The 26,828-nt window shown below is 39.4% G+C and overlaps 4 protein-coding genes across 4 annotated transcripts in view; 3 read left to right on the top strand and 1 right to left on the bottom strand.

The window, feature by feature from the left end:
- The window catches only part of tbc1d9 (TBC1 domain family, member 9 (with GRAM domain)), a 31,541-nt gene extending 29,062 nt beyond the window's left edge, over positions 1 to 2,479 (top strand). Inside the window, exon 21 of the mRNA XM_079693106.1 lies at positions 703 to 2,479. Within this exon, the coding sequence (XP_079549232.1) occupies positions 703 to 1,497 (795 nt within the window). The 3' untranslated portion in view covers positions 1,498 to 2,479. The remainder of the gene's footprint in view (positions 1 to 702) is intronic.
- A 3,507-nt stretch (positions 2,480 to 5,986) lies between these two features.
- ucp1 (uncoupling protein 1) lies at positions 5,987 to 10,703 on the top strand. Its single transcript, XM_079682454.1, has 7 exons — positions 5,987 to 6,146; positions 6,303 to 6,439; positions 7,294 to 7,492; positions 8,481 to 8,678; positions 9,135 to 9,236; positions 9,930 to 10,110; positions 10,410 to 10,703. The coding sequence occupies exons 2-7, from the start codon at positions 6,314 to 6,316 to the stop codon at positions 10,522 to 10,524; spliced, it is 921 nt and encodes a 306-aa protein (XP_079538580.1). The 5' UTR covers positions 5,987 to 6,146; positions 6,303 to 6,313; the 3' UTR covers positions 10,525 to 10,703.
- Positions 10,704 to 11,633: 930 nt separating this feature from the next.
- elmod2 (ELMO/CED-12 domain containing 2) lies at positions 11,634 to 17,980 on the bottom strand. Its single transcript, XM_079682468.1, has 9 exons — positions 17,825 to 17,980; positions 16,540 to 16,687; positions 16,416 to 16,444; positions 15,329 to 15,426; positions 15,105 to 15,234; positions 14,716 to 14,849; positions 12,745 to 12,813; positions 12,533 to 12,666; positions 11,634 to 12,409 (listed from the first exon to the last, which is right to left on the bottom strand). Exons 2-9 carry the CDS (start codon positions 16,682 to 16,684, stop codon positions 12,252 to 12,254), a joined length of 897 nt encoding a protein of 298 aa, XP_079538594.1. The 5' UTR covers positions 16,685 to 16,687; positions 17,825 to 17,980; the 3' UTR covers positions 11,634 to 12,251.
- Positions 17,981 to 20,674: 2,694 nt separating this feature from the next.
- On the top strand, positions 20,675 to 26,565 carry gprin3b (GPRIN family member 3b). Its single transcript, XM_079655701.1, has 2 exons — positions 20,675 to 21,000; positions 22,876 to 26,565. The coding sequence occupies exon 2, from the start codon at positions 22,952 to 22,954 to the stop codon at positions 25,304 to 25,306; it is 2,355 nt and encodes a 784-aa protein (XP_079511827.1). The 5' UTR covers positions 20,675 to 21,000; positions 22,876 to 22,951; the 3' UTR covers positions 25,307 to 26,565.
- Positions 26,566 to 26,828: the final 263 nt, after the last annotated feature.

The raw sequence follows: 26,828 nt of genomic DNA, 5'->3' as shown, positions 1-26,828 counted from the left end.
TGTTAAAGGAGGATGAAAGCGTAATTAAGGAGCACTGTTGGAGTGACTGATGGTTATTGGACTCAGGATTCATTCATTTGGATTCCCGCTGTATGAAGAAATTAAAGCACGGTGCAAGTGGAACCAATTCACAAAGGGATTAAACTGTTTAAAACACATGCTCAAAGTAAGCCGGATTTTGCCGATGTGTTTATGTGGATTCAAAAGTCGTAAATAATCTACAAAATGGAGGAGACCGATCTGATCGGAGCAACTGTGACAAATAATCCATCTGAAACCGGCATGGACAATGACTATGTTTTTAAAATGCGCTTATCCAGAAAAGCCCGGTTTGGACACTTTACGGGCAGAAGAAACATTTCTATTAAAGAAAGAATTTTACATTTCTGTCTTTTTATGCCTTTATTAGCTACTAACTTGAATTGTTATTCTAATGAATTAATCAATTATTTTTTATATTTTATTGTAATGTAGAGACAAGGCTTTTAGTGACAATCATGTATTGCGTTACAATTATATGTATACAATTTTTTTTTTTTTTAAAGTCTAAATATCATATTTGGCCTCAAATCATCTGAGGCCTGGCGCCCCCCTGCGATCTTTTGCGCCCCCCAGGTTGGGAACCACTGGTATAGACAGTACATGCAGAAGAAAGTTGCTAACACTTGTTAAAACTGACCTCTTGTGTTTTATTTCCTCCAGAGCCAGTTTATCGAGCTGTGCAAGACCCTCTACAGCATGTTCAGTGAGGACGCTGCGGAGCAGGAGCTGTACCACGCCACCGCCACCGTCACCAGCCTGCTGCTGGAGATGGGAGAGGTGGGGAAGCTCTTCTCTCCTGGCAGGAAGGATCACAACATGGAGGGTAAACCAGAGCCAGATGTGTGTACCAGAGACGCCACAGAGCCCAAAACAAACCAAGAGGCCGAGCCTGAGTTCCAGCAGCGAGTCCAGGATGATGATTTTGCCCCTGAAGGTGTAGAGAGCAAGCAAAGCCCCTGTGAGGATGAGAAGCAGCAGGAGGAAGGGAGTGAGCAGCTGCCTCCAATGCAAGACATCAAGCTGGAGGACTCGTCCCCCAAAGACACGGGCACTTCCTCCGCCATGCTGATCTCTGATGACGAGACCAAAGATGACACCTCGATGTCGTCTTACTCGGTGCTGAGCGCGGGCTCCCACGAGCTGGACGAGAAGCTGCAGTGCGAGGACATAGCAGACGACACGGTGCTAGTGCGCAGCGACCCCGTGGGGGAGAGGGGGAGCGCTCCTCACATCGGGGGTGCCTACGACAGAGGGATGCCTCACAGCACCAGCATCGATAAAGACTGGACCATCACGTTTGAGCAGTTCCTGGCCTCTGTTCTCACTGAGCAGGCCCTGGTGATTTATTTCGAGAAGCCGGTGGAGGTGGCGGCTCGTATAACTAACGCCAAAAATGTGCGTAAAGTGGGACGCTCGCTGTCTTCAAGTGACTATGATATCTCGCTCTCTGGCTGAGATTCCACACACAGACTTTTTAAAAGGGAAACATGGTCATTGTGTATAAAAAGTCTCGGTGAGTTTCAGAGGACAATGAAGGTCAGTGTATGATAGTTGAATGAATGTGACCAGAACGGGCTCTTAGCGATGTATTATACGAAATGTGAAAGACTTTTATTATAACAATCACTAGATTCTGTCCAGCGGAGAGCGAAGGGACATTAATATTAAGGTTTGCTCAAATGAAATCGATGTCTATGTAGTAGCTGTACTTTATAAGACATTATGCATAAGTGTTGATATTGTAATCTCTAGTTACTCTAGTACTCTTAGGCTACGTAGATGTACATGTCCACAGAAACGGGATATTGATAGTCTACATACGAACACCCTAACATTATATCTGGTCAAACTGTCGCTGCATTACTTTACATTTGCTGTTAATCATGAAACGATTTTTTGTTTCTCTTCAAATGACTATATGGTAAAATGCAAAACAAAAGCTGTGAAAATTCAACGATATACTGAATTTTCATGAATAATGTCTCACTTAAGCTGTTGATTGAAGCTATTTACTTTTCACACACACAATATACGACATCCCTAAACATTCACTCCCTAAAATAATATTCCCATTAATTACTTCGATGGGTTTTCTCCAGTTATTTATTGGTAATATCGAACCAAAAGAAAATGACTAACACCGGATATTTAAGGATTCTGTGTGTCTTTAGACACAAAAAATGCTGTTGAATGAAAAAGCTGCACTTTCTTTATGTTTACGACATAATGTGATCCACTAAGATATTAAGGCCTTTTTTTAAAGAACCTGTTTTAACCTTTGTGCTCTGTACATTTTTACGTTGCTGTTTTCAACTTGTTTTTATGTAAATATGTTTTTTTTATTTGAACTGTCCTGGTGGTTTTACTCTGGATGAGGATGCATTGTATCACTCCATCTTATTAAAGTTACGGTATGATTTGATGCTGCACAGTTCAACGCCTCAAGACTTTTTATTGACTTCATCAGAGAGTTATACGTTACGACCATGGTTACGACCCAGCACACAGACCAGTACTGCCATCTAGTGGAAGATCCTTCATGCTACCAATCACTCATTTACATAAGACATGAGTTTTACCCATAAAATATGATTCCAGAGATAAATACATTGAATTATCATGTGTTTTTATTTGAACACGTTTAGCCTGATATTGATAAAACCTCAAATTGCTTCTTTAATTATTCAATGGTACATATGTATAAGTGTAATGTTCACCTTCATGCCTTTTTTAAATCAAATTTAAGAGTAAATAAAACATTTGTTGTACATCTCCGAGTGAAGAAACTGAACACTCCTGAATGTCGCCATTACCTGAAACTGTGGAACCAGGAGACAAAATCTAAACTGGAAAACACAAAAGATCTCTCCAAGCTGAATCAGGTGAGACCTCCTTGATATGTTGGTATAGACCAGGGGTTCCCAACCTTTTTTCCCAAGAGCCCCCCAAAATGACTCCTGTTGGAAGTTGCGCCCCCCCCCCCCCCCCCACACAAACTGGATGAATGTGAAGTATTTTGTTAAAGGAGGATGGAAGCGTAAAGTGACTTTGATGGTTAACTCAGGACTCAGGGTTAATTCATTTGGATTCCCGCTGTATGAAGAAATGAAAGGAAAACACAAAAGATCTCCCCAAGCTCAACCAGGTGAGACCTCCTTGATATGTTGCTATACACAGTACATGCAGAAGAAGCTTCATTTACAAAATACCTGAGTTTTACCCATAGAATATGACTCCAGAGATAAATACATTGAATTATCATGTGTCAAATATTTAATGGCACATATTTACAAGTGTAACTGATAGCTGGGGCTAAAGCTGAAACTAAATGGCGAGCCAAAAGCAACGACCTGTTTTTTTTTACTACCGTCATCATGCAAAAGGGCGCTACAATTAATAAAATGACTTTTCTGTTTCCATGGCAGCCGTTTTCAGCCTTAAATTAAAACAAGGTGGACAATCCACTAGATTTACTTTGAATTAACTTTTGAGTTGCATATTAAAGATACAAACACATAGACATTTTATACTAAGATGTTTAATATTGTATATGATTCTTTTACAATTATTTAAGCCTTTTTCCAAAATCTTGATTTGAATATTGTTAAAAGGGTGATCTAAAAATCTCAAATTTGGAATGGTTGATACTTGCCAAAAGAATGTTGATACCGGATTTCATGACTTTAAACCACATGTGTCAAACTCGAGGCCCGTGGTGGATTTACTGACTATTTAATTTTTAATGTTGTTTTTATAGGCAATAATTTAAGCTTTGTTAGTTCCAGGTTTAATATGTGCAATAAGTTCATTTCAATAAGTTCTGCAATAAACATTGAACCAGTCCGGCCCTCGACTAGTTCCCATTTTTTTATTTTGGCCCACTGTGTATTTGAGTTTGACACCCCTGCTTTAAACCAACCATAACTTTTTCCGTTCTCACATTATTATACTGTTTAGGTGCAAATGGGTTTTAAAGGATCTCTTTACATGTTCATTGTAAAAGCACATGCACTTCCAGCTCAAGATATGATAAACATTTAATAATCCACAAAGCGAAAATTCAGGTGTTATAAAAGCCACAGTGCAAAGTTGTGTGTGTGTATATATATGTATATATATGATGTACCAACTCATTACATTTACTCAAGTTCGGAAAGGGAAACGGGCAGTCACACTACATACACTGAGATAAAGGTGTGTGTGTGTGTGTGTGTGTGTGTGTGTGTGTGTGTGTGTGTGTGTGTCACGGGGGTTGTGTCTCAGGTTAACCAATCACAGCAAAGTTGGCACACGTCAAACTGGACCTTCTGCAGATTGAACGGAGGCTTCCCCTCTGACATAACTGTACACTGTAAATGTTTAATTCATCAGAAATGACGTTTTATTAGAACAGGATAGATCGAGTATTGCTTTTATCACTGGTGGCCTTTGAGATATTAATCTAATAGTTACTGATTACATTAATAGGGAAAGAGGCATTAGAAAAATGTATGGGGAAAATTGGAAGCTTAATTCTGGCCTAGTATGTGCTTTCAACCATAAACGTATTAATTCCTGAATGTTCAGCATTGTTATGTTTCTTTAAAACAAAAAGTGTCATTATGAACTTAGCCTACCATTTATTCAGTACACTTACATACATTGAATTCAGTCTTATACAACAGGACTGCAAAAATCCTACCTCCATGAAGGTTATAATCTTCAGTTGTTGAAATGACTGAAGATGGTTATTGAATCAACATTTAAGACTTCACTTCATGTGGCTTTTAATCTGTATTCCAATATCCTAAGGGGTGACTTTCTGTTATATCTAGCTCATTGGTATAGTCAACATGGGCAACATATTGGAAACACTTCTCAATGTAATGTGATAATACTCAACAGATAAATAAATACAGCATACAAAATTATCAGACTGTTACAATTACATCTCTAGTACAAATTTGTAGAAAACCGTTGAAATGTACAACCTTTGAGTGAAGCATTAATTGAATCACGGTTGCATTAACTAGTTGTATAAAATAAAAATAAAAGCATAGTAAAACGGCAGCATTGACTGACATTTTCCCAGAATTCCTTGCTATTTGAGAAGCTGCAGGGGTTAGTTTGAGGGCAAGGTATTATGAAACGGGCTCCTTCACTGCCAAACCTACTGAGTGATTGAACTCTGTGTGACGCAAAGTCTTTATCTGATCCGTGGTGAACTTCAGACGCCAGTGCACGTCACTAGTCTCCCCACAACCCTTTAAAACAAACTGGTGTCCTCTTTAACAAAAATAAAAGAGTATCTGTTATTAGGAAATCATAAATGAACAAGAGGATATCATGTGTTTATTAAGCAAGAAATAAGCAAATACTTTACGATACTATAATGCTTCTACAAAAGTGAAAGGGTAACGTGATGTGAGGCTATAAAGACTTTTAGCCAATCAGCTTCAAATACTTTCTCTGTCGGCTATTCTGTCATTGGCTGTCATCCGAGGGCATATTATGACGGTTGTTTAGAGCAGATACTTGTTCTAATAACGTCAATAATTACTTAATATGTAGTGACAGATACACGACAGAATAAAAAAAAAACATACTGTACTGAATTTTGTTTTTTGCACAATAAATAAAAGCAGCAGAAAAAAAACAACAAAATGCAAAGAGGCAATGTGTGCAGATGTTTAAAACCCTGGAGGCGTATTTTAAATATTAACAAGGCATTGACCCTATTCGAAAGGCAAGACAATAATATCACAAACTATAACAGATAAACCTCAGTTTGTATAAAAGGTACTGGTGTTAAAGTTCCAGAACAGGGGGAAGTAAAACAGTTGTTTTTCTGAAAGGTTCCTGCGGTAAATTGAACATTGACTTTCTGACAGTCGGTGGACTTTGATTTGACCGGTGTGTATAGGAGTACACAGTAACGCCTCAGTAACGCCTCTCTGGCGATGTCATAAAAAAGCCGGGCAGATGATATATAAATACAGAGCTGAAGATGCATCTTCAATTTCTGCAGAGCGGCACCCTTTATGGATTATAATCTGGCCAATCAAATCCTGCCCGGTAACCAAATACTGAGGATCAAAAGGAACCTTACATTTAAACCAAACAAGGTATTTTTTATGTTTTTATCATCAATCATAAAAGATTCAGCAACCTTTCATTTGGAAATATGAATGATTCATGTACGAGGTCAATGTTTGCATGGTGTTTTACTCCTTAGTAATCTGCTTTAATTGTGCATGTGTGCATTCCTTCTGTAACCCCAGTGTTAGGAAACATGGTGGGACTCAAACCCTCGGATGTTCCTCCTCCACTGGGGGTGAAGATGGCGAGTGCCGGGGCTGCAGCCTGTGTGGCCGACCTGATCACGTTCCCTCTGGACACGGCCAAAGTCAGACTGCAGGTATCTGTTCACAGACACTGGCAAAGAGAATTTTAGCAACATGTTAGGCTGTGGCTCAGTGGATAGTGTGCTGGACTTCAAATCAGGGGGTAGAAAGTTTGAGTCCCACTGCAGTCAGTATGTCGTTGTGTCCCTGGGCAAGACACTTCACCCCAAATTGTTCCTGGGGGGATTGGCCACAGTAATGAATGTATGTCACTTTGGATAAAAGCGTCTAAAAAATGACATGTAATGTAAAGTTTTCCCCACATGTCATGCAATGCATCTGATACTACCTGTGTGATAATGATCCACAGCTTCTTATTTTGCTCTGTGATACTTTGGAAAATAGTTTGATTTTGGCAGTAGCGTAATATTCATTTACAAAAGTACCTTATTTAATTAGATTAGTGAGGTACTTGTAATTTACTTTAGTTTTTATATTTTATGATTCTTCATACTCCACTACAATTTGGAAAAAAAGTAATTTTAACTCAGTACACTAATGCATTTTGATGTTATATTATGGATTAAGATATCTGGCAGTAAACAAAAAAGGAATTAAAAGTTATCACCACACTTACCAGTTGCAAAATTATAATATCAAAATCAAAAGGATTTATATAAATATATTTATGCTAATATTATTGTGCTTTGAATTGCTTGTTACAGAGTATTTCTACACACTGGTATTATAACTTTTACTTCAGTTAAAGGTTCGAGTGCTTCCACCTCTGCATATTTGCTGTTATTGACAGAGCCGCTTGACTTGATGAATATATCTATTGCACTCATCAACACTGTTGAGTTGCTGCACTGTTTAGCCTAAATATTCTGGTTTAAGCCTTGAGTGAAATCTGAATCTGTGACCCCAGATTCAGGGAGAGAAGAAGGGAGTGGAGGGGATCCGCTACAGAGGGGTGTTCGGGACGATCAGCACCATGGTCCGGACCGAGGGGCCGCGGTCTCTGTACAACGGGCTGGTAGCCGGGCTGCAGAGGCAGACCTGCTTCGCCTCCATCAGGATCGGCCTCTACGACAACGTCAAAAACTTCTACACTGGTGGCACAGACCGTAAGTGGTTAATTTAAAGAACATGCAGGTTTTCTTTTAAACATCATCTTATGCTCATTTTCAGGTTCATATTTGTATTTGTGCCTCCATGTTTTAATGTTCAAAAAGCTCTTTATTTTTCTCATACTGCCTGAGCTGCAGCACCTCTTTTCACCCTCTGTCTGAAACCAGAGCCCAGTCTGCTCTGATTGGTTAGCTGGCTGGCTCTGTTGTGATTGGTCAACCGCTTATACCATGTTTAATGTGCTGGGACGCAAGCCAATAGAAGTGTGATTAAGATAAGGTAGAACTTGTTTGATCCCAATTTGGGAAATGTTTGATTGTTACATAGTGAAGCATTTCAGGCAGGGGGGGAGTGAGTGGGAGAGAAACTCCCTCTGGACTTTGGGATTTTAGCCTTGGCAGACCATTCACATGCACAAAAACATATATAACACATTTAAGGAAAGGGAAAACCCCAAGAAGCAAACCAGGATCAATTTCCAAAGAGTGTTCTTTGAAAGAAAACAAAGCCAGTGACCCCTCAGGAAGTTCAGAGGTCATACATTGTGCTGTCCAGATAGTATTGATGTCATGATGTAACACCAAATAATTCAGTGAACCTCAATTAGTTTTTAGAACCTATGATAATGCTGAAAAGTGATTAATGTAACTAATGAACACTTTGACCAAAACAGAGGTCCAACAGTTTCAAAAAAGAGTTTTCATATATAATATAAAGTGTAAATGTGATGTAAAAATGACCTGTTATATGTGAATCTGTCTTTCTTCACAAAAAGTAAAACTATATATTCTTAATTAGTAATGTCACAATCATCACACCGATAAGAGTTTATAGCAATTCATTGATGTTTAAATTGAGAATTAGGACTCAGTTTATTAACAGCAGAGGTCCCAAATGTTTTAACAAAATAAATAACTACTTAATTACAGTCATATAGTACATTAATTTACATTTCACCTCTTGTTCCTCTCCATCCCTCTCCAGAGGCCAGTATTTTAGTGCGGATCCTGGCCGGCTGCACCACAGGCGCCATGGCGGTGTCGTTTGCTCAACCCACCGATGTGGTGAAGGTTCGGTTCCAGGCGCAGATGAACCTGGACGGCGTGGCCCGGCGCTACACGGGCACCATGCAGGCCTACAAACACATCTTCAAGAACGAGGGCATGCGGGGACTCTGGAAAGGTGAAGTTTTAGTAAGGATAGTAAAAAATAACGCATATTTATAGTTTACCTATACATGTAAACTGTCAGTATAAGCTTAGGTTCAAACAATGTTGTTGATGTAATGACCTTATTTTGACGATGATGATGTCTCTTAGCATTTATAAGAAATGTGTGTTCTTGATGCTTGTGTGTTTGTGTGTGTGTTATAAATATTACTACTCCATAATATACAGTACATGTCTAACGGATGGATGTCAATGGGATGTATCGTTGTGAATACCTTAACAATGTCTGTGGTTTTTACCTCGTCTAAAATTACATGTATACATACAATTTGTGTATCTTACATTAAGGTAATATGCTTCATGAAAAGATGTTCACATTCCCTTGCAAAGTATATACTGTCCTTTTAAAAATATATGTGTGTGTGTGTGAATAAAGAATTAAACAAACAATACCTTTCTGTTTTCGCAGGCACACTACCCAACATCACCAGAAATGCGTTAGTGAACTGCACGGAGCTGGTTACATATGACCTGATCAAAGAGGCCATCCTCAAACACAACCTGCTGTCAGGTGAGCGACAGAGACATGCATGTGCAGTGTCCTGAAGGTTAGCACTTTAATAGCTAACAGATTCAAAGTTACACCTGTAAACCCCTAATCCTATGTAGTAAGTAATGCAATACTTGTTATTACTTCATTAACGTAATACAATTTACACTTCATTACTTTTTATAATAAAAACTTGCAAATAAAGCTGAAAAGTCTATTTTTACACTTTGTAAATCTCAATACTGTCAAACTTTGTATCACGTTTTTCAATTTATCTTAAATTCAGATCAGAATCAGACCATAACAAATAAAGTTTGATTCTGCATTACATTAGCCAACGAAAAAGTATTCAGAAAAAGCTCCTAATAATTGTAGCACTTATTGTAAATTGCCTGAAATAAAAGGTGACATAACAGTTTCATGTAACCAGTTACTCTTCAATACACACACACTACTCAGAGGCAGCCGATTGGCTAAGACACAACACACCCTCTCTCACAGCTGATAACGGGGCTGATACAGGACATGGTGTATTTTCCCTTCACAGCGCAGTAAATACAGTAGTTCAAATCACACTTATCTCAATCATTCATAGTGCCCATTCACAAAGGTTATATAATCTGCTGAGTTGAGTTTCTGTATTGCTCCGCTCAGAACAAAGGCCTCTCATTCACACTCTTTATTGTCTTGCTCACTATCTCTCTCTCTCCACAGATAATCTGCCCTGCCACTTTGTTTCTGCGTTTGGTGCCGGCTTTGTCACCACAGTGATCGCTTCCCCTGTGGATGTGGTGAAAACCAGATATATGAACTCACCTCCAGGCCTATACAAAAGCGCCATCAACTGTTCCTGGATCATGATGACTAAAGAGGGGCCGTCGGCTTTCTATAAAGGGTGAGTTTCCCCTGTCTCACACTCATATCATTGGTTGAGGAATATTCAGGAACACTTGAGGTCATTGAATAGAAAATGTTATAAGAAGTGTTGCATTTGTGGACCTATTTGACCTTATATTTGACTTTTATTACCTCGCAAGTTTAGTTATAGGCCAACCATAGTTCATTCTTTAAAAGTTTTCACGCGGATACTAGTTCTACATACCTCTTACTTGATTTAATGCTCTTTATTTGTACTAACTTCTGTCTTTTTTCTCTTGTAACACCTGCATTTTCTTTTTCATTTGTTTTCTGTAGATTTGTGCCCTCATTTCTGAGGCTGGGATCGTGGAACGTAGTAATGTTTGTCACATTCGAGCAAATCAAGAGAGCTATGATGGTCACGAAGAAGCGGTACGAGGAAGGAAATTGAGATTCCTGTGAAAAGTTTGAAATTCGGGAAATGACTTGGAACCTCGATGAAGAAATTGCATTTTTTATTTTTTTTATTCTTTTTGTCTTTTGGTGACAAAGAAGAAAATCCTTTGTTGAAAAAGGAATATTTGACTTCATGTTGAACTGATGTATAAACAAAATGCAGTTCCATCTTTATATTTATAATTTTCCTAATTAACCCATTTGAAATTAAATGGGGCTCAAGGGTAACTCCCCTTTAAGAAGTTTACACTTTAAAACCCCCTTGTTGTCTTCGGGTCAAATCTGACCGATTTACTACTTTCATCAATCATAACTTTTTTGTTTTACATTCGATTGCATTAAGGCTTTATGATATCCTTCACAGTAGACATTTGAACATATAACATTGCCGATCACCACTTTCATTGCATTTTGGATGATTTAGTCAACTTTTTAACACCCATTGTGTTCCCGGTCAAAAATTACCACCTTAAAGAAATGGAATTAGTAACACACACACACACACACACACACACACACACACACACACACACACACACACACACACACACACACACACACACACACACACACACACACACACACACACACACACACACACACACACACACACACACACACACACACACACTTCCCCCCCCCCTTATGTGCCCAATCCCCCCCCCCCCCCCTTATGTGCCCAATCCCCCCCCCCCTTATGTGCCCAATCCCCCCCATGTCAATCACACCTGGCACATGCAATACATGTTCAGTGTCTATTCTTTGTATATTTACTGCAGTTTTTCATGTATACCAGTAGTCTGATACAATATTTATAGTTTGAAAGGGTGTTAAATGAAATGTGGTGATGATTAATGGTTTCTGTGTTAATGTGATAGCAGTTAAAACAGGACCGGTCAAATTTGACCGTGCACACCAAAGTAAGGGGGGGAAACGAAGACAATAGGCGGGTTAAGTAAATCTGAATCTGTTAATTATATATTTTAGGCAGCTTACACCAGAGCATCATCATAACATGTCCAACAGGTTTATGTGAACCTTAAATATATATGTGTTGTTTTACAGACCCTGTGCTTGCTTAATAACTTCTTTCATCACACGAAATACATTTTAAAACATTACAACATGTATTTATTAACTTTGAGTCAGATGTTTTAACTATTACATACTTTCCTCAAAAGAAAGTCACAGCAAAACAAAAATGCAGTTTTGAAAACAACCATTTTGAATTGACCTATATTATAGAATACAGATGCCATTAACATTAAAACATGCACCAATTTAGGACATACGAACCCACTTCCTGAGTGGGACAACTGTGAGAACAAACTTTCTTGTTTACTTGAATACAAAAAAGAAAGCTACAAATATGGCAGTTAATCACCATTTATTAAATAACCGTCTTTACCGGAAGAGTTTGGCTGCTCGCTGATTGAAAATGCAATACATCCTCATGAAGACAGCCCTGTTACCTCTACAGTCTGAAGAAGCTCTTATTTCCCATTTATAAATGTGAGTTCATCTCAGGAATGGACATTTGTGAGGTAAAGGCGTTGGATTTGTGCTGTATTTTAAGACTTATGAACCAAAAAACCAACTATAAGGAGATTTATGTTTTTGTGAGAGCTACCAGATTTGTGTCTTCCTCATCTCCTTTAAATATCGTCAGGGGCAACGGAGAGGTGAGGGAATATTTCCAAAAAACTTGTTTGGATTAATACATTAGTTTTTAGAGCAGGCAGTCAATGTGAGGTTTACATCAGGGTCCTGTAGATTGGTCTTAACTATGGTGTGGAACTTCTCTCTGTACTGATTGAACTGCATGATGCTTTCTGGTTCTTCTGCCACCCAGAATTTATCAAATTCATACGCCAGATAACCTGGAAGAAAAACACATTTTAGAGACTTCTTACAAAGATTACATTTTGTATTTTTTTTCTAGCAAATGGAAATAATCAGAGATGTTGAAAAACAGGAGAGTTATTTGATGTATTTGTACTCACAGTATAGCTGATGGAATTGCCGGAGCTCAGGAGTGCCCGGTACCGTGTTGTAGAAATGAGGTTTCAATTCACCGCTCTTCAGGAGGCTGTACGCCATCTCCGTCAAGTTGATCCCAACAATGGCATAGGAATACCTGAAATAAGAGATAAGGCCTTTGACACAAAACTGAAAACAAAGCAAAGATATTAATAAATGTATGAATGTCTCTTACCCTAGTTTAGGATGGTTTGCGTGAGACAACACCTGACGAGCCTCCTCTGTGTAGTTTTCACTGAAAAAACTGAAACAAAATCAACTCATTATAATAATTATTGCAAAAGTGATGGAAAAGATGTGGGCTAAAGAACGTGGAGTCAGAAAGTAGCGATCTTTCATGACCTCTATGTGATGACCTCATCTCTGCTTGTGGCTACATTAGCGGGAAACCTGAAGTCAAGTGTAAGACCTTTTTTAAGACCCTTTCTATACATTTTAAGACCTCATCGCCACTTTGAGTTCTAACCGGTTACATTGGCGACACACTTCACCTCACATTGATTATATACAGTATTGATTGTCCTTCCTCCTTATCTTTTGACCATTTGGACGTAAACTTGCATTTCCCCATAACGATGTTGTTTAACAAACGGCGTAAACGGACCTTCGCGCGCCATCAAACAGTGAGCGTGCGATGTCCCGTTCAGATGACGTCAAATCCAACAGGATTGCATAAATAAACTACGCAGAATCACACTACACACCTACGCAATGATTACATTCAGGCAGACTGTAGAATACAACCTCTTTGGACTATTTATATACTTACTGAAAACAAGCTACAAAATGTTTAATAATTTTTAATAGCCTTAATGTTCGCTAAATTGATTTATCAGCTTTTAAGACCCCGCGGACACCCTGTAACACCTGAATCACTGAGCAATATTCTGCCACAGCTTCCATTTATTAGAATAATGACATTATGTTACAGAACAGGCTACTAGACTGAGAGGTGTGGACACACATGCATGACTCCACACAGATGAATCATTAACAGGGATCTGTGAAGACTCACCGTCTACAGCATGTGCTCAGTTTAATTATTAGACAATGTTCGAAAACACAGCTTTTTCCAAGAATATGGCTCGAAACATGAAACTTGTGTACATAATTTAAACAAAGAAAATAGATAATGATTTGAATTTGCATTTGGAAACACATAATGATGTTGAAAATGTTAATGTCTCTTGTGTTAATAATATTTGTAATAACATTTGCAGCAGTTTTGAGTTGGTTTTATGGCAGGTATAAATGTGAAATGGAGCTGCAGCTGGATTTAGGATTGAACTTCCAGGTTTATATTGATAGATGAGAGTAACACCTACGTCACTAACGGGCGAAAATTAGGGCCCCGCCCACTTTTGGGGGAAAACAACGCTGTCATTTGAATGGCGGTCAATACAAATTCTGAACTTTTTGCCAATCCGATCAGAAATGTAAAAAAACATGGATTTTTGGATCTTCAAAGAGCCCAGTTACGATGGCCAGTCAGGCAAACAATTACATGAAATCATTGGAAATCGACAATCGGGCTCGATATATGGTTAAATTAAAATCAGTAGGCGAGGCTGTAATTTTCACCAGATGTTACTCTCATGAGCGAGGCGGAAAATAATAGTTTTGTCATGCCAACAAGCTGCCGTTTCGTTTATTGCACCTCAAACATTAAAACTAATCCAGAATTCAGTGTTTCTGTACTTCCTCTAAGAAGAAAGGACCGCAACAGAAGAGCTCTGTGGCTTCAGGCTCGATCGCCATTCAAGTGACAGCTTTGTTTCCCCAAAAGTGGGCGGGGCCGTACTTTTTGCCCGGAAGCGACGCATGTGTTACTCTCATCTATAGATAGCTTAAAAATAAATGTGTTGTGCTTGGGCAGCTTTCGTTACGTGTGTCTTTCTTAAATCATTTTTTACTGTGCTTTGAAACAAGGTTAGTTAGGCACGACTGCACAGAAGAAGCCTTTATAAAACTGTATATGTGACAAAATATGTTATACTAACAATAACACTTCTTTATGTTATTGTGTCTTAATGTTAAAGAGGTGATAGTTTACAGAGAACAGTAGATGGTAAGTGGCAATACTGATGTGTTGCTATTTATTACAAAGTTAATAAATGTGTAATTGTAATTAGTTTAAGGGACTTACACAAGGTTGATAAGGCCTAGCAGTCCCATTCCTCTGAAGTCAGTTTTTGGATCGTCGCCCTGAAATCCGATGTCTCCCCACTGTTTGGTTATCCTCGAATCCAGTTTGACCGTCGGCATCAGCAGGTCCCACAGCTGAGAGGTAAATTATTCTGGGGTTAAGTATTTCAGGTCAAATTCATTTGTATTCAAAATGTTGGAACAATAATCAAATCTTTCTATACTTTGATCAAAACCATGCTGTTTCATTGTGCCGTCTTTCTCTAATTATATAAATAGTTTCAACTTTTAAAGCCTCAACTGCGTCGATGCAGACGGGGCATGTTAGTTCAAGATATTATCCTAATTATAAATATATGTAGAACTGAATCCAGAAGCAGGAACACACACCTTTAGGAGCATGGCCTCATGTTCTTGGTTCTCTGAGCTGAACACTTCCTTTCTCATGTTTTCCACAGATACGTACAGGCTGTTGTTTCCTGTTATCTGTAACAGACAGATGTGTAGGCTTTCCTTGAACCTAAACAGGTAGAGAGTTCAAATAAATAATTAAAAGTTTACAAAATGAAACTTAGTAGGATGCAGAAACCTGAAAGTATCAGATAAGAACTTACAGCGGATCTTTCTGGGGTTTGACATTCTTCTCTTTCATAATTTGGTCCGCACATTTTTCTAACTGATCCTTGCTGGCTTCCAAAGCTCCTCTTAAAACCTACAAGGGATGAAAGCACAGGAGAGTGGTTTACAGAGAAGAAAACATACGGGGAGTGACCACACAGTGGCAGCTGTATAATCTAAGCTGTCAGCCACGAGAAAAGAAAAAAAACCTTTCAAAGTCGACCTCAAAAACAAAGTAAAAGATGACAAAGCACTTCTGTCTCGTCATTGAATGGACTGTTGGTCGGAAAATGCTTATCCAGCTGCATCTAGGCTGGGCAAGTGTTTTGAAAGATAAGAACTGATTAAGAGCACAGGATATGACTTTACATGAGTTCACATACAACAGCATACCAGATGACTAACAGCTCTGTTGCTAAACATGATGTGTATTCTTTTCACTCCTTTGTAGGCTTACATAGCTTAGACATCAATTTAAGTGAGATTATTATCCAGATCAACAACAACAACAAAAAATCAAAAAACCCAATCCAGCGACTTTCTATTGGCTCCCTACACACACTGTTTGTCTCAAAAGCACCAAAAGGGTTGCTCATATAATGTTTCTGAAATTCTGACCCTATTAACATTGTTAAGGGCCTCAGGTCAACCCAACAAAGATTCCCAGCCATCCAATAGTTTACACTCAAACACTCATCACAATGGAGACTCGAAAACATGTATATGGCAGTTCCATTCAAACCTTCTGTTATGAAAGTGGGTTCATCATTTAGTTAATACAATTCCAACAATGTATAATGCTAACCAAATTTTAAAAAACTTCAAGATCCCAAAGTAATATTTTCAAAACAAAAAACGATTATCGGTAGTTTTGCTGTTTTCATCAAGTCCGTGCAAAAAAGGGGAGTTTGTTTTTCAGCTATATAAAAGGAAACTTCAACTTGAGCATAAAACAATAAAAATATTTATAATAAAATATATTCCTAAAACACAAATACTGGAAATGAACAAGGAGCAATCTTTTGTACATAAAGAAAATATCCCTGTAACACATGATCTAACACACAGTCAACATTGTATTACCTTGTTCTTTGATGAGCGGAGAGAATATTCTGCAACAAGACACGACAAGACACAGATTAAAATAATTTAGTAAACTTAAAACTATGCAGTAAAAGTAAACAAGATTTGGAGTGAATTCACTGACCTGCTTTGGATGTCCTTGTTGCCCCAGGCTTGTTTCCGGAGCATATTCGCTGCAGCTCACATGTCCCTGTGGCCTGTCGGATGAACCACTTCAGCCAATATCTCAGGAAGGACGTGTAGACATACTGCCAGATATACCCAAGCATCTTCTATAACATGGACAGAGAATAGAAAGAACAATATGAACAATGACAATGAAGCAGAACAATTGAAATCCTGTATCGGAGTAGCACCCCTTCAACTGTTCAAGAGTGCACTAAATGTCACTGCAACCTGTGGTTAGGCCCTGGTCCAGCTGGAGCTGAACTAATGAATAGAATAACTAGCAGCTTTTTTGGTAGTGTTATTCATTGATCTTTGTCATAAAATAATAGAAAAAACACTTCAAAACATCCATTCCCACTCGTCATCATATCTTGTGTTGTCCAAACCACTAAAATATACCATTTACTAAAGCCTACAGCAAGAAAGGAAAACATTAAACTCACAAATGAGAAATTGGAACCATCAATCATTTGGCATGTTTCAATCTACTTATCAAATAATTTACTAGCTTAAAACTTTTTTATACAAATGGAAATGTTGAACTTTAAAATGCACACTTTGACAAGCATCATTCATCTGAAAGTAAAAATGTCAATAGTCTACTATATCTACCTCCCAAACGTATTTAAGTTCAGTGTTTGAGTGTCTGCACTTTCCACCACTGCCTAACGAGACTTAGCACAATGCCTTCAGTATGAATGGGACACACTGGTGACTGTGTCATCATGACAATGGCCACAGTTCAGAGTTGTGGACAAAATATTCTGCGTTTCAAACCAGGTAATAGTCCATGATAACATGTCTGAGATTCAACTGAACATTCAAATCTATACAACTACAAGTATATAATGTACAATAAAACTGGATTATGTGAAATTATCCTTTAGCCCAACAGGCAAAACAATTCCATTGTGGTAGCTAGCATTAGTGCTAAAGCTAACTTTATTCAAACGAACCTATTCCGTTTGTCAAGCTACAAACATACGGCGGGTTTAGTTGCGCTTTAGAAACACTCCACCTACGTGTTAGCAAACTGAGAGCTAGTTACCTGTGACTTTAATCAACTAATTGAGCTAACTAGCTGAACAACTCCCAGGTGACAGGTTCACACAACAGGTTGTCATTGTATTCGCCAAACTGTTAGCACACGTTAGCTGTGTTATCCTAGATTAGGTTGCGTCAGATGCATTGTTGTTAGTGTATAGTATATATGACGAACAAAAGGCAGAAGTTAATCTTACCCTTTCTGCCGAAGAGACCAATATATATCCAAACTTGTCTCCACTTGCTGCTGTTAGCTGAGGGGCTGGTGAGTAAATGTTAGCTACGTTTCTCTTGACAACAGTCTGGCTCTGATGCGTTCAGGCTCTGCCCAGACATACGGCCGTTCACACGCAAGCATTAGACGCAGTTGGGAAATTGCCGATATTTAATGGCAAGTATACTCAGATTTTAACATGACATACTTGTTTTCTTTTTATGGGAACGGGTGTTTTGCAACATTTGTAAAAAATAGCGGAAACACTTCGACTTTCCTTGTATGCTACTTTTCTGGATTCTTTGAACACACCACACGCCACGACAGCCTGGTTAGCTAGAAAGGATCCGTCTTGTGTAAAACTCTCGCGAGAGTTTGGCTGAATGTCACATGGCTGAATGTTTACGTTTGGCAGGCAGCCTTTCAGTTACGATCGTTAACATCAGTGGGCCACAGCAAATGATGATGAGAAGCTAAACTATCTATTAATTATGTCAATTACAGGGAGTGTGATTGTTGAAATAGGGTGTTAGCGGTCTTGCTGGTGTTCAAAGAAGAATGACAACACTGTAGATCAACAACACTGGTTTATTTTTTATTCACAGGCAAGTCAACGTTGTCGCAGTAAAAGTCCCAAGATAGCTCCTGGTTGCAATAAAATGTTCACTTGCAGTGTTTTACTATTATGTCTGATGTTTCTCTATTAATATTGCTGCTGCATTAATGTGTATGTTGCATCATGTTACTGCTGTAGATGTGTTTCCGAGCCGCTCCGATTACAACGAGAACGTGACGTCATATTTACACTAGACGGATCCTTTCTAGCCATAACCCGACAGCCTTTCAGTGACACAACGCTTCAGCGCCATCTACTGTCCAAACTGATGTGTGCACCAAAGCTAAAGAGACATACAACCTTTCATATAAATGTTATGTATTCCAAGCATTATCTCGAACGTAAATCCAGATAAGTGGAGTGTTAACAGGAACAATCTTACAATCTGTTCTAAAGCTTCAAAGTGATAAGCTTTACAATACTGACCTGCGAACTCCATATACTACACAGTACACACTCACTCAAGTCAACCTAGCAACTTAATAGAGGTGGCAGTTTATTCTGTTGCAGCTGGCGTTCTCTGCATTGAAGCTGTTCCACGATTGCAAATGTTTGATGAAGTACCCAACCTTTTTTTGATTATTTTTAGTTTTGAATGTGGCTCCCCAAAGGATTTTGTCAAATCATCTTAACTTATTTGTAATGTCTTCTTACGGCTTTTGAATCAATTGTGTAAAGCAATTTGGGTCAAATCTTGTTGTTTTCAAATGTGCTTTTCCCCCCAGCTTGACTAAAAGTCACTATTTCAGACATACCAAAGCTCACTGTAGTTGTCTTGAAATTATTGTCTGCATATAAAGTCGGTTTCAGCTAATAGAACCAGTCTAGCCAATCATTTGCCTTTCCAAATTCAACCACAAGATGATGCTAGATCCACCAATTGACTGTGTCAGGATTAAGTTAATAGTCTACAAAAAAATAGACCAATTATTTTTTCCTTTATGTATTCCACACAAATTCCATTAATAGGGAGTTTTGCACATTGTGTATCATCATATCTTGGCCATATACAAAATGGTTGCAGACATATTGCTTTATCAATAAATTACATTTCTTCTCACCAACTGTGTCCTATATTCCAAACAGGCTGTCGTCAGCCTGAAGCAGCAAGTCTGGCCTCTCAGCATTTCCTACAGTATGTCCTGAGTCGCTCACCAATGGTGCCCTCCACTGTAATTAATTCAGAGTCTAGCTTCTCACCTAATCAGCCCCTCTGGGCTTTTTAAACGCAAGAGGTCTATCCCATACAATTACTGCATTTCAAGAGGAGCTCCTATCTCAGGTCCAGGCTATTTTTAAACAATAAGGAACAAAGTAGCCTGCAGTCCAAGCAGGAAGCCAGTAATGCTGATATTGATATCAGTTAATAAAGCACTGATGACTTGACAGAAGGTCAATGTTATTGTATCACAAATATAACTGAAAAATACTAAAAAGGAAATGTATCAGATTTTGAATTTGATTGTGTGTCTCTTCTTCACCCACAGGGACTCATCCTTTGGGTGCCACCAGGATGACATGGTTGAAAGGAGGACCAAACAAACAGAAAACCAATGCGAGTATGTCAAATGAAGTCTCAATCACTCACACTGCAAACCTGATGAGAAACCATTACTTTCCAGGATATATGGTAGAAAGTGATTAGAGAGAGAACACGTTTTTTTGTGACACACTTTCTTTGGTTTGTTAAAAAAGGACATTCAAATTAATATTCCACTGAAACTTATCTACAACATGATTTAAAGTCAAAATTTGTTTTGGGAATAATTTATTGAAACCTACATGTTTATTTTATCATCTTAGTTAAATGTATTTTTGCAATATTTTTATCCTCATAAAACCTTTTTCAAAGCTTTATCATCTACAAAGGAAAAACATCAACATATTTGTTTCAAATCACCTTAGTCCAGTGTCTTCAATCTGTTTACACATAATACAACTTTACACTTTCAAACTCACTGCAGTGCAAAGTGATGTTATTTATACGCAGATTGAAGAGAATGAGTTGCAAATTCATATAGGAATAATTCAAAAAGACACAAAAAAACATATCCTCTGTCTATAATATATAATATAACAGGCTGCCTTAGCAACAAAACCATGCTGCCTGGATCTAAGAGTAATCCATTTCAAGTGCAAGTGACGCTGGATGCCTGCGGCTGATACAGCACTGCCTCCACCCTCACCCCCCCATTCATCCATTCATAGGTTCACTCTGCTGCACCACGTCTCCTGCGCTGGACCTCTTCAGTCACACACCATGAGAGGTCCATTTTGAAAAGGGTGCACTTTCCCCCCCGACGCAACAAGAGCATCCCTCGGTCGGACGGTGACTCATTGCGCACGGGCAGACAGGGGGGTGCATTTTTACGCTTCGGTGTGGAAGATCGATACATCTAATATCGTGGTGGAAGGCGTGGCTTGGTGTCACCGACATCAGGGCTGCTTTTCCATATTCATTTTTAGGGTTTTGGTTTTGCCTCATCTCACTGGCACGGACGCACCCCCAAAAGGAGCGAGCGGGACATACAGCGTCTCTCAAGGTAAGAAGCCCCCCTCCTCTTCTCATTACACGGGTTTCATGCGTATCAGATGTAGAAATTGTCCGCAAGGTCATATCATATCAGCAGATATCAGTGGCCTCTATGATATTGGGCTTGGGCAGGACTCTAGATGTGGGCTACAGTACATGACATATATCTTAATTGGCCCGAGTGGTCGTGTGCAGCACTTTAATTTATGTACCTCGATTTCACATTCAGCACACACTTTCTGTTATTCCTAAACTGCTGCAGGCTAAATACACCGGGGCGTTTTAACTGTTGAATAAACACACAGGATTTATGCTCCCCACAAATATTTGAACTTTGAAAACAGACATGCAGATGCATAGTGAGAGAGCACTAATGAGCTATACCTGCACAGGACCCAGCACAGCAGGTGTTTTATTCAAGTTACAAATTATTATTTTTCGTACATCAAGAGATATTTTTAGTTATTATTTAGTTATCTAGACATTAATGTGACCAGATCTGTAAATATATAATGTGTGTTGTAGTGTAGACTTGTGACGATGCTTGTTTTTGTGAGTATAGGAATAACCTAAATGACAAGGCTGGGTTTAACCTTACTTTCACGAGCGTCACATTATGCAGATCAAAATCAGTAATGTCACTGAAATGGAGATAGCCAACTTGCTCCCTGTGGAACAGTGAATTATCAATGGTGGTTCTTTCTCCTTTTTGTATGAAGCCTATTGATGGTTTTGTAAGATTAAAGGAAGGCTCGCTCAACTTGCAATTATTTTTGACTGACTCCAAACTATCGGATACTTCAGATGTTTGCTGAGTGCTGGCACATCAGTTGAAGTGGCTCAGATGCTTTTACACTTTAGGAGACAGGCTGAGCTGAAGTCACTCATCAGGTCTGGGATCAAGAGATTTGTGGAAGTCAAATGCTTAGTAATATATTGATTATAAGATCAAATACACATTATTCTAAGCGTTCAAACCTTTTCTGTTTATGCTTCACTTAATGTGACCTGAGAGAAAAGAGGAGTTAAACTGTTTCCAGCAACACTTTAGGTGTTTCTAAATTCTTATGTCATTTCAAATAATCATTGATTTACACTTGATGCTAACAGGGCTATGAAATTTATAAAAGAACACAGTATAGTGAACAATTTAACAGATCCAACAACAAGATGACAGGACTCCCTTCTGTGAGCATAAATAAGCGTTTTGGTCAGCTTTGTTATACTGACACTCCTTGTACTGTAACACTGATTATTATCGGTATTTATTAATTGAATTTAGGAATAAGATAAGAGAGATAAGATTTTCTGCACACTTCTTCAGGATAACCCCAAGTAATTATGTTTTGTATTAGTTGTACAATTGGCTTTCTCCTCAATTGAATTTAACCTGAAGCTATTTTCACTAGTGTTGTGCTGGCTTTTATAGCAAACCACTTATAAGAGCCTCAAATAAAAGAGTTATTGACAAGGAATGCAGTACAGTGGTCCATTTATTGTCTCAATTGAACCCATGTATTTCTGCAGTAAATGCAAGAAAATAAATCTCCAATTTCAGTGTATAAGACATTCAAACTATAATGGTTTATATAATCATTTGAATCATACTTTGATTGAAGTTCACAAGCAACTTTAAGGGGGAAAACACACTACGGTACATTCATCTGAATTCCAAGCAGTAGTTGAATTAGAGACATTGATTGTTTGCCTTTATTCAAACAATGATTATTTGAATGTGTGTTAGTGGACCAGGGACCTGGACTGCATTTGACCTAATGCTTACATAATCTTGGCCTGGACTTCCATGTGAGTCTGGTCTGATACGTTTTTTTTATCTCAAACATTTAAAATCAAAACTAAGCCAATTTCTATTTTCCTCCTTTAGGGACTCACACAAAGGCCCCATCTGTTTTCATCTTTGGATTACAACAATATTTAAAGACTGAAACAGTGAATCCAGCATGGGAACCAACCCAAAAAGGACAGTGACAGTCCAGATGGTGCCTCAGCTGGCTGTGATAGACACGCTGGGCAATAAGGAGCCGAATGCCAACTGGGCGAACGAGCCCAACCTCCAACTCTCTCAGGTTTGTCCAAAAACAACCCTCACATCTCCCGATCACACACAGGATAACTCATCTCTGACTGCCGCTCCCGATATCACACAAATCCCCCAAACTGCTTCAAAGGGAGGAGAACCAGTCTGCAGCGCTGTGTCAGACAAACCAGTACCGACTAATGGAAACCAGACGAAAACAGAACCTGTGACAGGAGGAGATCAACAGATTGAAGACCTGTCTCTAACAAGCCAAAGTGTGGGTGAAGCAGGACGAGACCAGAGGGATTCAAACGCTAATATTAAAATGTTTAGCCAGGCTGATAAAAAGGATATCTGTAAGGCAGACACAGCTCTAACAGCCTCAAAGATCGACATGCAGAACAATGATTGCAGAATAAAGGGGCCAAGTGCAGCAGAGGAGGAATGTGCAAAGTTGGCATCCTCCTCACGAGAGGACAGTAATAAAAATGTACCTTCAAGTAATACAAATCTCAACGACCCGTGTGAATTAAGGCATACAGCATCTGAGCCACCACACGATAATAAAGGGGGCAGTACAGCTCCAAAAAATAAGGACACAGCTGTACCACAAAAACTTCAAGAGCCGGATCATATGTGTAGCAGCTCACAAAGCTCTGTCAGTCCGAAAGAGACTCCCAAAGCTCAACAACGCATAGAAACTACTGCAGCTTCTCATTGCTCAACTACACCTCCGTCTAAGAGCAATGATGTAGAGGTTTGGTGTGCTGATAAGACTTCAAGTTCATCACATCCAGAGGAGGACTTGCCCCCAGTAAAGAAAGCACAAGTCTCTTCAGATAAACATCAACCAGCGTCTTCTCAGAAGGACTTATCCACGCTGGATGATCCCAAGGAGACTCCCAAAGCTAAACAAAGCATAGAAACTACTGCAGCTTCTCATTGCTCAACTACACCTCCGTCGAAGAACAAGGATGCAGAGCTTAGGTGTACTGATACGACTTCAAGTTCAACACATCCAGAGAACATGCCTCCAGAAAAGAAACCTCATGTCTCCTCAGATAAACATCATCCAGCATCTTCACAGAAGGATTCCTCCACTCTGCCCCAGGCGTCACAAATCATGAAGGCAGATGCGTCGGAGGAAGCCACCCAGATCAACACATCTGTCTCTGAAGGGCAGCAGCAGCTCGGCAAGCTGTTCAAGGAGGCTTCAACGATGACTTTATCCCCGTTCCCCACCCCAGTCAAGCAGCTTCATGATATGGAGGTTCAGGCGGTTGCAAACACGTGCAGCAAGGCCGTGTCCACAAGTCCAAGCCTGCTGCCTTTCTCTGTCCCTCGCAACGATGGAGCGATCCCCAGGGAGGCAGCGCAGAGACTGGCTGTCGTCTACCAGGCCGACGGGGGTGTGGGAATACATCAGATCAGCATGAGTCCTCTACCTACTGATCCAAGGTCAGAGAGACTCACGGTTGAGGCGGAGATGTGCCCCAACCAAAACGTCGGTGTGGTTTTTCCTTTAGAAACGGTGTCCCAGCAGCAGGACAAAAGGCTCGGAGCAAAGCCTAAAGACTCGGCTCTCTGCAACACACAGCCAGTTTATCAGATCAATATTGAACACAGCAACCCCAAGGAGCAGAATGAAACAAGTGTTCAGAAGTCTACAGCCAAAACAGCCACTGCTGAGGCTCCCTCTCTTATATCAGGAAAAACCCAAGAGACAGCCGGTGCTTCCAAGGCTGGATCTGCTGACAGTAACAAAGCTGCGTTGTCTCAGGCTGCTGTTAACACCAAGCCAACTCAGGCCCCGCCAACAGCAACAAAAACAGCATCCAAGCCAGAACCAAGGAAAGTAAAAGCTGCAAGTCCGAAACAGAAGGCTAAAGCTAGCGGTAAAGCCTCGAAGAAGGAGACAAAGTCAAGCAAACAGAAGATGGAACAAGAGAGGAAGAAAGAAGAGGACGAGCTGAGGGAAAAGGGCATCCATGATGTCGTCTGGGATGAACAGGGCATGACCTGGGAGGTCTACGGGGCGTCGGTGGACCCAGAATCCCTTGGTTTTGCCATTCAGAGCCACTTGCAGTGCAAAATCAAGGAGCAAGAGAGGAAACTGGTGGTGCAGACCTCCATCAGGAAGTCGGACTCTGGTGCGGACTCGCCGGCCCACGGCAAGAAGAACAAAAGGAGGCAGCAGAACATTTTCAGGTCAATGCTGCAAAATGTCAGACGGCCAAACTGCTGCGTGAATCCCCCTTCCTCCTCCGTCCTCGAGTAGCGAAGCGCCAGAGGTAGAAAATGTCAAACTCTTCCCTTTTTCCTAGAGGTCAAAATGTTCAGCCCAGTCTCACGGCGTTTCGTTTTATAGTCACGAAATTAATTTAATCTATTGATTAGTGTTCACCAACACGATTTTCGTATTTTTTTCGTGTCACACAGCACGATTTTAAAAGCAATGCATTTCTATTGGTAGCATGTTTCGTGTGCACCACGTCTTTTTGTCCGGTCGGGTCTTGGAATACCAGAAGCTGTGTGGTTCATAAAAACATATTCTTACTCGATATCTTACCCTAAGCCTAACCCTATCCCTTTTATTTTAAATTGTATAATGTCTGAGTTTTTTTGCCGTGCACGAGGAAAAGAAATGGCTCAGAGCATCATAATACTGAAATCTGTATTTTTTGAAATATTTTTTTCCTTCTAATTCGTTATTATTTGGTGCAGGCGCGAAACATGTTGTTACCAAGAGAAATACACTGCTTCCAAAATCGTTCTGTGTCAGAATACTGAAATCTGTATTTTTTTAAATCTATTTTTCCTTCTAATTTGTTATCATTTACATTGCTTTTAAAATTGTTCTGTTTGACACGAAAAAAAAGGGGAAAATCGTGTTGGTGAACACGAATCAATAGATTAAAAATCGTGTTGGTGAACACGAAATGCCGTGAGACTGTGTTGAAATGTTTGTCCTCCGTCTACATGATTGCAATGCCAAGGGAGAGCATTAATGAGTAAGCAAGTCAGTGAGTAAGTAGACTGGACTGTTGTAGCATAAAAAGTCAAACTATTTGTGATGTTTGTGAAGAAGGTAGAAAATAGAAATATACTATGAACAACCCAAGATTTATTTTATAGAAATAGATATGATAAAAAGAGAGAACTTTAACTAACAGAGGCAATAATAGAGGAACGCATGTAAAAGTTAGGATTGTGTGACCTAAAGTGAAGTGCAGACCTTCACAGGGAAAGGCACGGAGCGCAGGGTAGACATATTACTAAATATTTGTGCAACTATAACCAACATCTCATTGCATTTGGTGCATTTGGTATATGTTTTTGAGGTGTTTCTTTCGGGCCCTATATTTATAAGATTGTTGTATTTTCCTTTCATGCACATTTATCTTTATTAAGTGATTATGTTGTGCAAAAAAGGGACTGTATGCAAACATGCGCTGTTTAATCTCTGTTCTTCTTTGGTTTTCTATTAAAACAACACAAAACTAAGTTGAGCTTTGCATACTCTTCATTTCGCACCAATGTCCTGATTGTTGTCGATCTTAAATTAACAGAATAAAATCAAGATAAATCAAGAACATCAATAACTGTGTGTGTGTGTGTGTGTGTGTGTGTGTGTGTGTGTGTGTGTGTGTGTGTGTGTGTGTGTGTGTGTGTGTGTGTGTGTGTGTGTGTGTGTGTGTGTGTGTGTGTGTGTGTGTGTGTGTGTGTGTGTGTGTGTGTGTGTGTGTGTGTGTGTGTGTGTGTGGTAATAGAGTGACAGACTGCAGCTGAGAGAAGAGGTA

Source organism: Notothenia rossii, assembly GCF_949606895.1.
Source record: "Notothenia rossii genome assembly, chromosome: 1".
NCBI lineage: Eukaryota > Metazoa > Chordata > Actinopteri > Perciformes > Nototheniidae > Notothenia > Notothenia rossii.
The sequence above is the reverse complement of the archived record's forward strand: the minus strand, read 5'-3'. Positions and strand labels throughout refer to the sequence as shown.

Coding starts and splice junctions, on each gene's coding strand:
- ucp1 (XM_079682454.1), top strand. CDS start 6,314: ATGGTGGGACTCAAACCCTCGGATGTTCCTCCTCCACTGGGGGTGAAG. Junction 7,493..8,480: donor CTACACTGGTGGCACAGACC/GTAAGTGGTTAA, acceptor ATCCCTCTCCAG/AGGCCAGTATTTTAGTGCGG. Junction 8,679..9,134: donor CATGCGGGGACTCTGGAAAG/GTGAAGTTTTAG, acceptor CTGTTTTCGCAG/GCACACTACCCAACATCACC.
- elmod2 (XM_079682468.1), bottom strand. CDS start 16,684: ATGCTTGGGTATATCTGGCAGTATGTCTACACGTCCTTCCTGAGATAT. Junction 12,814..14,715: donor CTAGGCCTTATCAACCTTGT/GTAAGTCCCTTA, acceptor ATTTTGTTTCAG/TTTTTTCAGTGAAAACTACA. Junction 12,667..12,744: donor GCAAACCATCCTAAACTAGG/GTAAGAGACATT, acceptor CTCTTATTTCAG/GTATTCCTATGCCATTGTTG.
- gprin3b (XM_079655701.1), top strand. CDS start 22,952: ATGGGAACCAACCCAAAAAGGACAGTGACAGTCCAGATGGTGCCTCAG.